Source organism: Heterodontus francisci, chromosome 19 (genome assembly GCF_036365525.1).
Source record: "Heterodontus francisci isolate sHetFra1 chromosome 19, sHetFra1.hap1, whole genome shotgun sequence".
NCBI classification, from domain to species: domain Eukaryota; kingdom Metazoa; phylum Chordata; class Chondrichthyes; order Heterodontiformes; family Heterodontidae; genus Heterodontus; species Heterodontus francisci.
The window spans coordinates 27,431,820-27,449,679 of NC_090389.1; the positions used below are offsets into that span (position 1 = coordinate 27,431,820).

At 42.9% G+C, this 17,860-nt stretch overlaps 1 protein-coding gene across 2 annotated transcripts in view; it reads right to left on the bottom strand.

Annotated features, from left to right (window-relative positions):
• The window catches only part of LOC137380004 (metabotropic glutamate receptor 7-like), an 888,173-nt gene that overhangs the window by 366,884 nt on the left and 503,429 nt on the right, over nucleotides 1–17,860 (bottom strand). For both annotated transcript variants that reach the window (XM_068051473.1, XM_068051472.1), the window contains exon 5: nucleotides 15,814–15,951. In XM_068051473.1, coding sequence (XP_067907574.1) covers nucleotides 15,814–15,951 — 138 coding nt within the window. The remainder of the gene's footprint in view (nucleotides 1–15,813; nucleotides 15,952–17,860) is intronic.

Genomic DNA, 17,860 nt, shown 5'->3' on the forward strand with positions numbered 1-17,860 from the left:
CACCAGACCAGTGCAGGAAAAGAGGCCCTGATGAAAAACACAGTTGCCCAGGCTGTGGCTTTAACTGCAGCAGTAAAACCCAGTAAACCTACTGCTTAGAGTGAGGGAAAACTTAACAAAATACCTGAAAGTTATCAGAATTTTGTGTCCAGACGAAAAGTGACCCCATACCCTCACATGAGGTAGTAAGCCCATAGTCATACTTAAGGATACAGGGCCACACCATCCCTTCTGCTGGGAAAAAGCATGACCTTTCCCCCAGAGAGTGCGTTGATTGCTACAGTGCTAGTAAATGGTACCGGAGGAAAGCATATGCCCGTACCTTTATAACCTTGAGTGTGACCTTGTTTCAGGACCGGTAAATGCGGGGATTGTTCCAAGTTTACCTGTGGACTGGGTCAACCTGCTCCTAGGTAATGATCTGGCAGGGGCAAAGGTGTTAGCTTCCCCAGTGGTTTTAGAAAGACTGAAAGAGGTCAGAGAGACAGATCAGTTACAGGAAAAGGTCCCTGGCATTTTTCTTGACTGTGTGGTGACCCAATCCATTACCAAACAAGCTCCGTCAAAGGAGGCTGAACTGGCATTACAGCCAGATGATCCTACTGTCTGATTATCTGAAACCTTCCTTGGGAGTTTAGGGGACCCAGAGGATGGGTTAAACAGATCTTCCTTGGTCAAGGCTCAGCAAGCTGACCCAGGATTAAAAAGGTTAGCACAGACTGCCCAAACAGAAGCTGAAGCAGAGGGAGTTCCAGAGTGCTACTATTTAAAGAATGAGGTGTTGATGAGGAAGTGGAGACCTCCTCACAGACTTGCAGATGAAGAGTGGACATTGATTCACCAGGTAGTGGAGCCACAGAGGTACCATAGGGAAATATTGAGAAGGGCCCACGAGATTCCAATGGCTGGACATGCCGGTATCAGAAAAACCCAAGCCTGTATCAGACAGCATTTTCACTGGCCACATCTCCACAAGGATGTGGTGGAGCTCTGTAAGACTTGCCACATGTGCCAAACTGTGGGGAAGCCTCAACCTGCAATAAAACCTGCTCCCCTAATTTCCATACCAGCTTTTGGGGAACCGTTCAGCAGAGTGATGGTAGATTGTGTCGGACCACTGCCAAGAACAAATGAGGGCGACCAGTATCTTCTCACCATTATGGATGTGGTTACTCGATTTTCAGAGGCTATCCCTCCAAGAACTGTCCCTGCCAAGGTAGTGATGGAGAGGCTAACCCAACTTTTCACCCGATACAGACTGCCTGCTGAGTTCCAGTTGGATCAGGGCACAAATTTTATGTCCAGCATTTTTCAAAAGGTCATGGATAATCTGGGCATAGCCCAGCTAAAGTCCTCAGCCTACCACCCACAGTCACAAGGGGCTTTGGAGCAGTACCACCAAACCCTAAAGACAATGATCAGGGCATAGTACTATGAGCACCCCCATGACTGGACCAAAGGCCTACGATTTCTTCTGTTTGCTACCAGATCTCACCTACTGAGTCCACTGGCTTTAGTCCATTTGAATTTGTTTATGGACACGAGGTGGGAGGTCCTCTAAAACTAATCAAGGAGAGGTTTTTGGGACCCAGGGATGAATCCTCCCTGTTAGACTACATCTCCACGTTCCAAGAACGTCTCACGAGAGCCTGTGCGGTGGCTCAGGAACACTTAAAAATCACGCAGACAACTATGAAAAGGCAGGTGGATAAACATGCCAAGGCCAGAACTTCCAGCCCGGAGATCATGTGCTATTGCCAAATGCAGTGCATGGGGATAAGAGCTTTAATTTGATTGATACTTGGAGATTGAACTCTTAACATTCTGCATAAATGGAATACAGTAAATCGAATACAAACTATCCAAGACTAATTTGCCTTCTCAAACAGTTGCAAAAGTTGACTGCGGGTCTGAATGTTCTCATATACAACCATTAGTTAAAGTCAGTGTTGTCTCTGAAGAAAAGTAATGGAGCAGTGTATACTTGATGGAGACAGTATGACTTTTTAACTACCTTTTATTTTGTATTTGTGAGTGATGGTACATAGTTTTTACTGTTGGAGAAGCACTCAGCAGTGTCAAGTTGGTCTAACATGTCCAGTAAACATTGCGAAGTGCTATTGATTCAAACTGCCAGTATAAAACAAACCTCCTGGCTTAGGTTAATACATTGGTGCAGTGTGTCAAAGGCAACTTGACATGCCATCTGTACTTCTATGTATAATAAACCCATTGTAGGATTTTGCATATGAGGTCAGGAACCCAATTAGAATCACTTTCGGGCCCTGCACTGGTGAGGCAGTGCTGAGTCAGGGGATGAGAATGGAGGAGTCCATTCAGCTCATCTGCATCACCATGGATCAGGTTTTTTTAATGTATAAATTCTTCCACTGAGAGAGTGGCCAACCTCATGTACAGTCATATGTAGCAGCACTCTGAATGGATGCAGGAACAGCACACTGATATGCATAGAATGCATGCATCACTCTGCAGCATTGATCAGTCAGTGGCACTGATGGTGCAAAGATGCTTGGAGCGAACGTCAGTTGTGCCCCAGCTGGAGGTCCCCTCCAGTGACCCAATGCGCCGTCCAAGGGCTGAGGCAGTCACTGATGAGGATGAGGGTGTCACCCGTCACTGGGCACCATCATCATCATTGGCCTCCTTGGCTCTTGTAACATCTATGCAGCCGGGCCCTGTGAGGAGGCTGCCCCTGTATTGATGCTGGTGCAGCAGCCTCTGGAGGTGCCCAATCAGGCATCTCCATGACAAGGATTACTGCCAAGTGCATCTTAACCACAAGGAGACACACGCAAGCAGGCTCCAACTCATCTGAGGCCACAAGGAAAACACCGCAGAGAAGTGGTCGAGAGTGGAGGCCACTTTTGTGGGAACAGCACTGAGTTGTTCACTGGGGTTTATTTCACTTGTTAATATGCACTTAACATTGGTAATGATGAGGCATGATCTCAGACATGTGAGCTTCCATTCTTTAATGACACAACTGAAAAAGAGGGATGAAGTGGTGAAGGACAGCCATGGTCTTTGAACGGGGACACAGGCCACTGGACAGATGTGCACCATGCCTTGGCAACAAGAGTGGATCTATTCAAGGTTGTGCCTTCAATAAAGTGTTCTCACAGACAGTTCAAAGTGAGTTCCAGAGTATTCAGTCCTGATGGATGAGTAGCACTCAGGTGAAATGAGCCTGGAGTAGATATTCCCTGATGTTTATGCCATCCTGATGGGAGCTTCGACTCCTGAGCCAGCCCTGGCTAACTCCCCACAAAGCACTGGGCACCGTTCTGTTCTGCACCTTCCTCTTCCTCCTTTTCCTCCTCCTCCTCTGAGCTGTGTTGATCTAGACACCTTTCTCACCTGGTCGTAACAATATGTAGCTCTGGACTCCAGCAAGAAGGCATTTTCAGGAGAGGAGCAGAGGGGGAGTGATGTCACTCCCCCACACATCCGCCAACTGACGAAATTCCACAATCTGGTTGAAACCATTCATGCTGCATCTCACTACTCCAGTATGACATGTTCAATCCACCGACTGTCCGCCTTCCACCTCGGCGCACCAAATGGAGCCAATACCCGAGAAAGATCTACCAGCAGACATCCTTTGGATCAAGGAATAGGAAACACAGGAAGTCACTAACAAGTTCCTTGTGACAAGCCTGTTCCTGTTGAATGGCAGGCTTTGAACTACCATGGCGAGTGTGTTCCTTGCTAAACAGGTTCAGGACAAGCCAGGGCCCCTGCGCCAGCAACCTCCACTGCTGCGGCCTCAGTACAAACCCCTCCTGCATTTGTGAAGAGACAGAATGCTGCACGTTACCGTGGAGCGTCCCCTCCACAGACGACAGACTAATCCTCCTGAAGTCCCCAGCATCACAGATGCCAGACTTCAGCCAATTCGATTTACTCCGCGTGTTATCAAGAAACGACTGAAGGCACTGGATACTGCAAAGGCTATGGGCCTTGACAATATTCCGGCAATAGTACAGAAGACCTGTGCTCCAGAACGTGCCACGCCCCTAGCCAAGCTATTCCAGTACAGCTACAACACTGGTATCTACCCTGCAATGTGGAAAATTGCTCAGGTATGTCCTGTACACAAAAAGCAAGACAAGTCCAACCCAGCCAATTACCGCCCCATCAGCCTACTCTCAATTTCATCAGTAAAGTGATGGAAGGTGTCATCAACAGTGCCATCAAGCGGCACTTGCTTAGCAATAACCTGCTCAGTGACGCTCAGTTTGGGTTCTGCCTGGGCCACTCAGCTCCTGACCTCATTACAGCCTTGGTTCAAACATGGACAAAAGAGCTGAACTCAAGAGGCGAGGTGAGAATGATTGCCCTTGACGTCAAGGCAGCATTTGACCGAGTTTGGCATCAAGGATTAAAAGAGAGATACAGCACTGAAACAGGCCCTTCGACCCACCGAGTCTGTGCTGACCATCAACCACCCATTTATGCTAATCCTACATTAATCCCATATTCCCTACCACATCCCCTCCTACATTAATCCCATATTCCCTACCATTCTCCTACCTACATTAAGGGCAATTTACAATGGCCAATTTACCTATCAACCTGCAAGTCTTTGGCGGTGGGAGGAAACCGGAGCACCCGGCGGAAACCCACACGGTCAGAGGGAGAACTTGCAAACTCCGCACAGGCAGTACCCAGAACCGAACCCGGGTTGCTGGAGCTGTGAGGCTGCGGTGCTAACCACTGCGCCGCCCCTCCTAGCAAAACTGAGGTCAATGGGAATCAAGGGGAAAACCATCCACTGGCTGGTGTCATACCTAGCGCAAAGGAAGATGGTTGTGGTTGTTGGAGCTCCAGGACATCACTGCAGGAGTTCCTCAGGGTAGTGTCCTAGGCCCAACCATCTTCTGCTGCTTCATCAATGCTCTTCCTTCAATCATAAAGTCAGAAGTGGGGATGTTCGCTGATGATTGCACAATGTTCAGCACCATTCATGACTCCTCAGATACTGAAGCAGTCCGTGTAGAAATGCAGCAAGACCTGGACAATATCCAGGCTTGGGTTGATAAGTGGCAACTAACATTCACACCACCTAAGTGCCAGGCAATGACCATCTCCAATAAGAGAGAATCTAGCCATCTCCCCTTGACATCCCCCATTGGCATTACCATCGCTGAATCCCCCACTATCAACATCCTAGGGGCTATCATTGACCAGAAACTGAACAGGAGTAGGCATATAAATACTGTGGCTATATACTGTCACTGTAGTCCATGTGGGATAGGTACACTAACAATGCTGTTAGGAAGAGAGTTCCTGGATTTTGACCCAGCGACATTGAAGGAACGGTGATATAGTTCCAAGTTGTGTGTGGCTTGGAGGGGAACTTGCAGGTGGTGGTGTTCCCATGCATTTGCTGCCCTTGTCCTTCTAGTTGGTAGAGGTTGCGGGTTTGGAAGGTGCTGTCTAAGGAGCCTTGGTGTGTTGCTGCAGTGTATCTTGTAGATGGTACACAGTGCTGCCACTGTGCGTCAGTGGTGAAGGGAGTGAATTTTTAAGGTGAATGGGATGGCAATCAAGCGGGCTGCTTTGTCTTGGATGGTGTCGAGCTTCTTGAGTGTTGTTGGAGCTGCATTCATCCAGGAAAGTGAAGAGTATTCCATCACACTCCTGACTTTGCCTTGTATATAATGAACATGCTTTAGGGAATCAGGAGGTGAGTTACTTGCCGCAGGATTCCTAGCCTCTGACCTGTTCTCGTAATCATGGTATTTATATGGCATGATGACCAGTTGAGAAAGAGGTCTAGGTTCCCTTTCAGCCTTCATCCGGTCTTATTGTAACAGGGTTTACTTTTAAACACACTGTGTTTTTAGCTCACCCTTGGTGAATCCTTATTCACTGCTTTCCAATTATAAACCAGCACAAATAGGCTTTCTTAGGTTTAAAGAAGAAAAGTTGTAATTTATTAAACTTAAACTCTAATTCAGCTAACGCCTACAGATACATGATACACCCCACACTAGCATGCATTAGCGATACATACATGCAAATAGAAACAAAAAAAAGAAAAATACAGTGGAAAAGTTTGAGGCAATATCTGAAGAGTTGTTGTTACGATTCCTCGTGCTTACTGTACAGTCCTTGATTGTAGGTAGATCTTGCTTTTCGTTGGAGCGCAGTATTCTTCTTAAGCCTTGCTCACTGTAGGAGACTTTTCTCTCTTAGGGTCTTCAGTGGATTCAGAGGCTTGAGAGAAAGAGATGGGAGCAGACAGACAAAAGATCTCCTCAGTCCAGGAGCAAACAGCTTTCTGTCCAAACTGTTTATACAAATTCAAAAAATTCAGGCTGCCCAGCAGGTTAGTCGTGTGACTAGCTGGTTTGACCATGTCTGTTTGTGTATTCAGCCATCTTAGCAGTCAACCTGGAATTCGAGCTCCCCCCACCTTCAACTTCTGATGATGAAAAGTCCACTGTGGTTTGAATGTATCAGGGAATAGTCCTTTGTCCTTTCCATGCACTGTTTGTTAATATGCAAATGTCTTGCCAGTCAAGATCTGGCTTTTTTTTTAAGCATGTCCTTTTTTCACTTCAACAACAGTTTGAAATTTAATGTCCATGTGGCAAAATTAATATGCCTCATGTTTGACAGGTGGGGGCCTGCATGACAATGGCTACTCCAGTTCAGTTTCTGGTAAATGTTAGCCCCCAGGATGTGGATAGTGGGGGATTCAGTGATTGTAATGCCATTGAATGTCAAGGAGAGATGGTTAGATTCTCTCTTGTTGGAGATCGTCATTGCTTGGCACGAATGTTACTTGCCACTTATTAGCCCAAGCCTGGATGTTGTCCAGATCTTGCAGCATTTCTACATAGACTGCTTCAGTATCTGAGGAGTTGTGAATGGTGCTGAACATCCTGCAATCATGAGCGAACATCCCTACTTCTGACCTTATAATGGAAGGAAGGTCATTGATGAAGCAGGTGAAGATGGTTGGGCCTAGGACACTTCTGCGAGGAACTCCTGCAATCTTTTTTATTGTTTCATGGGATGTGGGCGTCACTGGCAAGGCCAGCATTTGTTGCCCATATCTAATTGTCCTTGACAACTGAGTGGCTTGCTAGGCCACTTCAGAAGGCAGTTAAGAGTCAACAACATTGCATAGTTACATAAAATAATGCCAGAAACAATTTATTGTTTCACCTTGTGTGAGAACACAGATCAGTCCTCAATATATCCCAACACAGTTATTGTCCTGGGCCAGCTCAGTCACGTTGATCTGCATTATATATTGGCAATAATTGGGAACAAATCTAGCGAATAAAATATGATAAAGTTCAAGACTAAGCTTTAGAGTCCCACACCCAGTTCTCATTTGTAAAACAATTTTCAGATTTCTTTTGTCCATTATGCGTTATGTAATATACACAAAAAGCTACAGGAGGAAAAATGCTTCACAAAATTGTTTGCTATACTATAGCGCATCTTTAGTAGCACTTTAGTTTATATTGTTCAGAATGGTAATTGTACCATTAATATAACCCAACTGCCTTTTGTATTTGCCTTATATAATATAAGGCCAAAAATATTCAAAGGGTAATAAATTTAAACCACACCTGCAGCACAATAGACCAGACTTTACAACATTCATATTGACGTGAAACTACTCAGATGTTTTGCCAAATGGCAGCATCTACTGATGACTGTAATGCCTTACAATGAAGCAGACTTAAAATCTGAGTGTAACTCTTTATTTCTTCAAGTGACTGGTTTGTCTAAAAAAGGTTGCTCAGCAAATAGTGCAGCCTGCCCCATAAACTAGACTGGGCAAAGATAACTTGCTTAATACAAGTGACAGTGCTCATTGTTTTGTTGATGTATTTTAGCTACTTTGAAGTTAGCAGTGGTGTCAGACAGTTCCGTTAGGAAACATTTCTCTCTCCAGTTCATACAGCAGATATGTGGACAGCTAGAGCTTTTCCTTCTGTGAATTTCCCATGTACAAAAATAAAATCAGTTGAAGATCTCACGAGGGTTCTCTTTGGACGTATCATGTGAAAATAAAGAATAAAGTCCTTTACCCCAAGCAGATGAGTTTATTCCTGTGCTGCATTTTAAATTATTTTTCCTTCCCTTATGACATCTCCCTGAAGCTTTAGCCTTGTAAGGGCGAACAACTGATCTGTCCTCAAACTTCTTGGTGATAAAATAATGTCACAATGAAGGCATCAGTGGGACAGGCAAAGAGGGTACATTGTGGGAGTAGAAATTGGGTCATCTCCCCATCTCTCGGTTGTGCCAGTGATCCTGAGTCCACACCACCCCTTCAGCATCTGTTGACACTCAAAATACTGTACCATATCGTGACTCCAATGTGTTTTCAATAAATTATAATGGGGTACATGACAAAAGCAACATATGAGTAATGTGTTAAACCGCACTATTCTTTTGGATTAACTTATCAACAGTGATATTCTTTCTTACGAATGAGCAATGTAAAGGCCGGCTACCCAACCCGAACCTGACGGGACCTCACGACATGTGTCGGGTTCGGGTCGGGTCGGGTCGCACTTCCAGGTCCGGCATTCGGGCTCGGGTCAGGCCAGGTTGGACACATTCTATCACAGGTAAGTGGCTCCAATGTTAATTTAATTTTTGGACTAGAAAGGTGGTTTTGTTACAGTTATTTTAAGCTTGTGCAGATCAGCAACAAAGTGAAAAAGGAAAGGTAAGTTAACTGATGGCGGGTTGGGTCAGGTCGGGTCGGGCACAGGAAGAAATGGAAGGACTCAGGCCAGGTCAGGCTCGGGTCCAATGTGGTTCTGTCGGGCTCGGGTCAGTTTTTTTTTTGCAGACCCGAGCAGGCCTTTAGCACAATGTTCCTCAAAAGGTTAAGAATAAATAAATGAATCTGAATTTGATGTGGCTTCAAAAATAATGTCTAAACAATGGAAGCCTCTTTTCTTTAGTCAGTCCCACATAAACTAACATGATTTTAACTAATTCGATGTGGCCTATGCACATTTTCATTATAAATTTCAGAACATGAATCATGGGATTAGTCATTATCTTAATGTTCAAAGGAGCTTGTAGATTTATCTGCAGGGTCACTCATAAATGATACGCTCGAGGTATGTGTTTGACACTGTAATTCCTCCAAGCATTATTCTGAAAGACATGTAATGTACAAAAATAGTTCATTCATAAGACTAAATTAACAATCTGTCAAAAGGGGATGGCACAATCTGTCACGTGCAGCCATGTTGCTCAATTTCCTCTTTCTTGTTTCATCAACCTTCCCCTCAACCACCTTAACTGACCAATAGAAGAGAATATTAATGTTGGGTCTACTGATGGTATATCAATCGAATGACAAATAAACTGTTCCCGAGTTTCCTTTGGGTTTGGAGAGTCCATTCATCCCGGCAAATATGGTCTGAATGTATTAGCATGGTGATATCATGGCATTACCATTAGAAATCATTGGAATCTTTTTGGCATTACTACTGAGAGGGACAACTGACTGGAACTGAAGTCCAGCCAGGTGAACATCGGTGGTAGGAAAAATAATGGAATCCCTACTAAATGAGAAACAGAAAAACATCTCGAAACCAAAAATATAGTAATGAATAGTCAGCACAGACTTTAAAAAGTAAAGTGTTGCTTGACCAATCCCATGAAATTCTTTGAAGAGGTAATAGAGAGAGCAGACAAGAGGACATTTCCAAAAGGCCTTCTTTAAGGTGCCACATAATAGATTAATGAATAAGGTCATGTGGTGTCAGTGGACAACTAGCAGGATGGATAGCTAGGTGCAAGACAGAAAGCAGCGATTCGGGGTAAAGGGTAGCTATTCAAAGTGGCAGAAGGTGGAATGTGGGGTCCCACAAGGATCAGTGTTGGTACCACTGTTGTTCAAAATTTATATTAATGATTTAGACTTTGGAATCACAAACAGAATTTCTAAATTTGCAAATGACACAAAATTGGTGGTGGTGGTTTTGGGGTGGGTGGGGAGGCTACAGTAGGGGGTAGTCAATACTGAGGATGAATGCAACAAAAATATATTAATAAACTTTCAGAATGGATATAAAATTGGCAAATTAATTTCAACACATAAGTGTGAGGTATTACATTTTGGTAAGAAAATAAGGCAATTACATATTACCTGGTAGAGGAGCAAAGAAATCTAGGAGTACAAATACATAAATCACTAAAGATAGTGATGCAAGAGAGTAAGGCCATATAAAAAGCAGATCATGCATTAGGGTTTGTTTCTGGAGGTATGTAAAAGTAAAGAAGTTGTGTAAAACGTATATCAAACTTTCATTCGACCACACAGTTCTGGTCGCCATATTAGAAAAGGGTATCGAGGCAATGGGGAGGCTACAAAAAAGGTTTACAAGGATGATACCAGAAATTTGACATTATACCCATCAGGAAAGTACAAGTAGGGTGGATCTCCTTTCTCTTGAAGAGAGAAGGCTGAGGGGTGATCTAATAGAGGTCTTTAAAACTATGAAAGGTTTTGATAGACACAGAGAGAATGTTTCCACTTGTGGGAAGGAACAAATTACAGGCTATCAATATACGATAGTCACCAAGAAATCAAATAGGGAATTCAGAAGAAACTTCTTTTCCTGGAGAGTGATGAGAATGTGGAACTTGCTTCCACAGGAAGTAATTGAGGCAAATGGTATAGATGCATTTTAGGAAAGCAAGACATGCGTCTGAGAGAGGAGGGAATAAAGAGTTTAGCTATAATTAGATGAGGAAGGATGGGAGGATGTTTCAGTGGAGCTTAAATGCCAGCATGGACTGGTTGGTCTGTGCTGTTATGTTCTATGTAATTCTATATAATATCTAAGAAAAGATTTCTCCGTAGTCTTGCGTAACTTGTCATTTGCCAATTTTCAAAGGATTGTGCTCACACTGAAGTCTGAGATCTACAGTTTGGATCTGAAAAATCCATGGGCCAGATTGTGCAGCCAGGTGTGGAGATTGATTCAACTTGCCTCTGTTTCTACAACAAACTTAGCATCACTATGAAGCAGGAACCATTCACTGCAATGTTAAAAATGAGAGGGCTTATTTTCTTCTGCTTTGCACCCGAGGAATACATGTGCAAGCATTCAAGTACCAAGCAAGTGAGGCAGCAGTGATGTAATTGTGTTGCACTTTTCTGGGAGGGCGCTCGTTAGAAAGAGTGCCCAGAAGATGTTGGTATTCGGCCCATCACTAAAACTGCAAAATGAAGAAGAGCAGGCAGCAGCAGCCTGAGAAAAGGACCTTTATTTCTCCAGGTATCCAAAATGATATTTGGAGTGAAGCTCCGATGTCTGCAGTTTTTGGAGGGTAACCGATGGACCACGCAAGTGACCACTAAAGAGGCCTGTGGCACCAGTTGGACTTTTAGTCACGATTCTGGGGGCAGACACTTGCCTTGGGGTGGGACTGCACCTTGGGAACCTTGAGGCATGGAAAGTTTTGTGAATGCAGAATTGTCAGTGGGTTCAGGTCAAGTCAGGTGGCGCACAGGCCAAGGAGGGAGAAAAATCGGCCTTGGAATGTCAATACATCTTTAGTTAAGGAATCTCTCACTATTGCCAACTAAGCTGCTCAAACCTCCAACAGGTACCAGGAATCTTACTGTATTGTAACCTTAGCTAAACTTTGCCTAGTGAGGGGTACAACTTCTGAGTTCCTTTGCTGATGTATTTTCAACCAACTGTGAAAGCAATTGGCATTCATCTTGAGGAACATATTTATGGGAATCCAAATTCTCTATTTGCATATCAAACAGATGTATAGCATCTTCATAATTAATTTAGGATGAGGTCCAGATGGAATTCTGTCAGAATTAATCCAACTGGAGTTGATTCTGACCTATCCTGAATGATGTGTTTCATTTTCTGCATTGCATCAATTCCAGCTCTTAACTTCATCATCGCTGTTGGTACCTATTTTACTCTACTGAGCAAATGGTTTCTTTCATTTTCCAACTTAAAATGTGATTAATTATTGCTTAAGAATGGGCAGCTTCATTTTATCCCAGGAAGGGCTCCTCACCGGTTCAAAACACCCATGAATCCAATATCAAGAATATGTGAAAAAAAGTCTTGCATTTTATAGAATACCTTTCATGTCCTTAAGACATCCTAAAGTGCTTCACAGCCACTGAATTATGTTTTAAATGTAGTCACTATTGTTATGTGGGCAAAGTGTAGCAGAGAGTTTATGCACACATAGCAAATAAGATAAATGGCCAGTTAATCTTATGGGCAAGAATGCCCTCTGCCCTCACAAAGCATATGGAACAAAATCAAAACAAAATGACAAGACTTAACTGCACCCACACACCCATGGTACCTGGAATATAATAAAACTAGTTGCTGTTAGATGGCTTGGCATGTTATTACAATATTTAACATCCTAATTGCCATCATTAACAACACAATGGGTGCCAAGCAATGCCAGTGGTGCAATGGGAATTCCAGCAATGCCAGAAGTGGGGGACAAGCCAGCTGTGTTTTACAAAACATTAGTTTGATTCAATAATGCTGGACTAGTTGGAGGTAAGAGATGATGCCCATATGTTTACTTATTTTTATCAGCTGACAGGAAGCTGAGACTTTCCACAATGGGAGAAGGATAGACTATGTTAACATGTCTATGAATTCCAAATATATTCCACCACTGACTTTCTGAACCACAGATCGACAGGACACTCAATTCAGTCGGCTTCATGTTTTAGGTTCATTAAGGCTGGAGAGGTCACTGGAATCCAATGAAACTAATCTTGCTTTAGGATTATCTTTTCCCAGTTATCCATTTATCTCACACTCTTGGTATGTGCTATTTTGTTCAGCATAAAGCAAAAACACTGGTCATGAATAGAAAGGAGGGAGGCTTGCAGAATGTCCTCCTCATTCTAGGTTGGATCAATGATACATAAGTGATTGTAAGAAATATAGGGGATGAATTTCAAACTGTCACCTGCTTTGATTATGTGAGAAAAAGATAACTGATCTTTGGGAAAAAAATAATTCCCCTGGCTCTTCATAGCTTCATGAGATTTTCAGGCATGCCCACTAATGGGTGGCTGGTGCTCCCACATTAAATGCGCAGAAGTCGATGTGTCTATGCAAATTGGGGTCCTAGATTGGTTGTATCAGTGAATATTGAAAACCATAGTCTAACCCTCTGCACTTCATCCAAGGACTGTTCATTCAAATATTGACCCACTTGAAGTAGCAGGTCTGTTAATTGTTTTTAATGACAGCTGCTAATATTACAATTTCTATCACCAACAGTGTATCAATTATATAGTAAATAATGGATCCTTGGGAGTGATTCAATTTATTACAAACTGCACTCAAATCTCCACAAATTGTCCAACTCGCTCATACAGGCTAGAAGGACAACTGATGAGGGAAACGCAAATAAGTTGATTCAAGTTGAATGGGATGCTCTAGACTAAAATTGAGGTTGAGATGAAAACATAATGAGAAGGAAATGACTCCAAATGTTTCTTTAAATCATCCGGTTAACATATTCATCTAAAATTCCTGCATGTGCCTTTTTGAACAACCTCCTTAAGGTAGCCCACACAAGACCTTTACGTAAGCATGTTAACCAAATTGTTGAAAAAAGCACTCAGACAGAATGAACTTGCATTTTTATTGGTGTTTCAAACAGTCCACCAGCTTCATGGCCAGTGAATTCACTTTGAAGTTCTATCATTGTTTATAGACAGGGAAACATGACAGCTATTTTGTGCACAGCAAGGCCCTGTAAACAGCAAATGAATGGCCAGTTAGTCTATTTCTTTTATCTTGTTGGTTGAGGGAGGAAAGTTGGCCAAAACACTGGGAGAACTCCCTCCTCTTTTTCAAATATTGCCTGAACTATTAGAAAAAGTAGATACAGCTTCAATTTAACTCATATCCTTAGAGAACGTACATCTACCAACTGAGCACCCCCTCCATACCTCTTAAATGAACCCACTACCATCTATCTCAAAGACCAGAGTTTGGAAAGGTTTTCCATTCTCTTACCTTCATAAACGCAAACCTCCTTGCCGCGTAACATTGCCTGACTCAGTGGAATCATGAACAATATTGGTGGAACTTCATTAATGCAATTTATGATTTCTGAAAACTCTGTACAGAATCATGGAATGTTACAACACAGAAGGAGGCCATTCAGCCCATCATGCCTGTGACTGCTCTTTGAAAGAACTATCCAGTTAGCCCCATTCCGCACTCTTTTTCCCAAGCCCTGCAAATTTAATAAGTATGAGCTCTTTAACAGAAAGTGGTGTAATTTCTGTTCAAAGTATTTCACACTCCCCACTCATTTCTGCTCAGGGAAATAAAATCTAGTCTGTTCTCAAATAATGTGGGCCATTTATTTGAGCTGCCATTTTGGATGTACTTCCAATCAGAACTGATTTGACACTGTCCGTAAGAAGCTGGAGGCCAGAACCTCGAACTGGCTTAACAGCCAAACTGTAGTCATCTAACCTGAGCAAATACAATCTTCCCAGGTTGCTACTGCGACACACACTGGTGCTCTTTCAATACAAATAAGATTTTTTTTTAAATTTATATTTATTTTTGGCAAGATATTAGAGGAGTACTTTGAACAGAAAGTATCCTCCTTCCTTCCTTGCTCAATGTCTGATGAGTTTTTTCTCCACAACTATCAGGAGAGACAAGGCAGTAAACCTCAGCATGGGCACTTATAAATAAACATTCATGCAAATTACAGCATGATGCCATGGCAAATAACCTAACAAATAATTCTACAATGGCACACCAGTTTGCCATTTACAATTATATTTACTGTAATTAAACAGTGGTCAGAACCACAACAGAAGGAATCCAAAAGAGTGGCCAAAGCTGAAAGCTCTATTCCACCATGGCCCAGTGGCTTTATGCACCACGTGCTTTCATACTAAGCAGGCAGTTGTGAATGTCTCAGGTTTCATTCTTCATCTATGCCGTTAGCTGATCTCAGTGAGACAGTGTTCAAGGGTATTCCACTGAGCCGCACAGTCCCTGGGTAGGGAGGAGTGAAAAAAAAAGTTTCTTGCTCCAGTTTACCATCAAGTGACACCTACTAGAAAGAACATGAGGTGAGGAATAGAACATGCTCAGCTGTGATACCCTCCTCAGGTGAATAACACCCTGTCAATGCCTGGCTGCAGTGATAGAAGAGTGACCACTTGGTCGAGGTACCAAGAGGTGCCAGTGGAATCAAGTCCCACCATGATCCAGCACCTTCAGGAAGAGAAGGGGAGAAAACTGGCCAAAATAAATCCTTGAACTATGCAGCTTCTGTAGTGAAGATCAGGCAGTCCCGTCACTATTCACATTGTGCAGTTTTATATTTTTTAATCAAATCCAGAATGAACTCCTAACATCTAATCTTCTGAGTCAAGTGAAAAGTGACTGCTCTTGCGGCAGTGCCAGAGTAATGCACTCAATTATGCAACCAATTTATTACACATCAGTAATAATGATGTATCTATTGTATTAAAAGTCAGAATGAAAACACTTTTCTGCTTTTGTGAGAATATGTTAAACTTAAATCCACAGCATGTTTACATTATTGAAAGCTAAAATACAAAATGGAACCTGTCATCTCACAAAATATGAAAGAATAAAGTCAGTCTGACTGTAACATTACACCATACTTTCCTTTGTCTGCATAATTTGATCAAATTTCATTACAAAAATTACTTCTAAGCTGCTGCTTTTTTGAGACCCACTCTAAAAGTGAAAACTAACAATGAACAGAAGGATTGATAACCTGTGCATTTCTTAGCCGTGTCCTTTTTCGATCCCGTACGAGTCACTTGACAGTCAAAGTTCTCTTCCCAGAACTCTGCGAACCAGACATTTCTTCGGTTGTTCTCCAAGGTCCGACTGGTGATGTAACTATCAAAACCTGGTGGAAAAAAAAGACACAAGCTGTTTACAGTAAGGCAAATATATTGAACTGTGTAGACAATACATGAACAGTTCACTCTGAACATAACAGCAGAGAGAAGGAATGAGGTGAAAGAAAAGGAAAAGGAAAGAAAGAAATCCTACATTTTAGTTTGGATAGTTGCTCTAAACCAGAGATGGGAATGAACACACATAAAAGGCAAATTCATTTCTTCTGCTTCCAGATATTGATACACAAAATGCTATAATAATCACACCAGGCAGCCCAATGGCCAATAATGTAGAACTCTTGCTTCACACTTCTGCAAATCCTGTTTGAACTTTATTGATGACTAATGATTGCAACTCTTATGAAAGTATGCAGTGTGCATCTGAGCCCCATTGTTCATTGATCAGATAGGCATCACCTTACATAACAAGGCTGCATTTGGGACCTCTCTGGGAGAGAAATCTCCACAGACCCCAACCTAGAAATTCAATCATGGCCAATAATTGGCATGGAGTGGCCCATGTTCACATGGCCACAGGGATGATTTGAAATTGGTGCTGCCAACTCACTATCATGAGGCAGCCTTACAAGTTGGCTCTATTCATTAACTGTGCGCCCATCTGGGGCAGCAGGAAATCAGACTTGACTGGTGTCACTTAAAGGCAGCCAGTACTTGTAAAGGGGTGGTGTACTCAGGCTGCAGAGAGCAAGGAAACTTTGCAAGTGGTGAAGTGGCTGCTAGAGGTTCAGAGAGGGCACCCAGGTTCTCTGATGCAGCATTGGAGGCATTAGTCCAGACCTCCCGGAAAGCAAAAACTCCTCCAAGCAACACTTGTTCTTTAGGGAGAAGACATACTGTATTAAAGTGACTCTCTTTTCTGCGGCCACAAGCAGAAAAGGCCAAGCGTTGCTGCACATCTTATCTTCTGTGGAAGAAGACATGCTAGCCATCGCAGGCAGGAGGAGAATCATGGCTGTGGTGAGTGGCAATGCTGGAGGAAATGTCACACAGGCTTTTTTCATAACTTATCCTCTTTTTCCCTCATTTCTTTCTCCTCTTAACCACTCTACGTGATAAATTGAGGCTGCTTTCACCAGCCACTTCCCTCTCCACTCTCCCTTCACACTAAAAGCTATCTCTTATCCTCCTCTTTCATTTCAGGCACTGAAAATGTGAGCACCCCTCAGGAAGAGGACATCAGTCTTCCTAAAGATGCACTGTCACTCGATCGGATCCAAGAAAGCACCAGTTCAGAAGCTGGCACCATGTGTACTTTAGGGAGCAGACTAAAGGAAGGGACATCATATGGTGATTCATCTCACAGCTGCTTCTGTCTTCTTGGCTGCTCCTCCTTGTCCATTAGCCCAAAAGGCAGACCTACTAGACCACCCATGACTGTAGTAAAGCTGTTTTGAAGGCAGACAAAATCAGAACAGCACAGCAAAAATTTGTTAGCAGTAGTCAGAAATCATTAGAACATAAGAAATGGGACCAGGAGTATGACATTTGGTTCTTCGAGCCTACTCTGCTGTTCAGCAAGATCATGGCTGATCTTCTACCTCAATTTCAGCTTACTGCATTATCCCTACACTCTTTAATTCCCAAAGATCCATCAACCTCTGTCTTGAATATACTCAACAGCTGATTATTCAAAGTTAGGTGGGAAAGAAAACAGTGAGCAAGATGCAAAGAGGCTGCAGAGAGACATAGACCAGTTGGGTGAGTGGGCAAGAACATGGCAGATGGAATGCAATGTGGCAAAGTGTGAAGTTATCCACTTCGGTAGGAAAATTAAAAAAAGCAGAATATTTTTTGAATGATGAGAGACTGGGAAACGTGTATATGCAGAGGGATTTGGCTGTCCTTGACAATGAATCACAGAAAGTTAACATGCAGCTACAGCAAGCAATTGGCTCT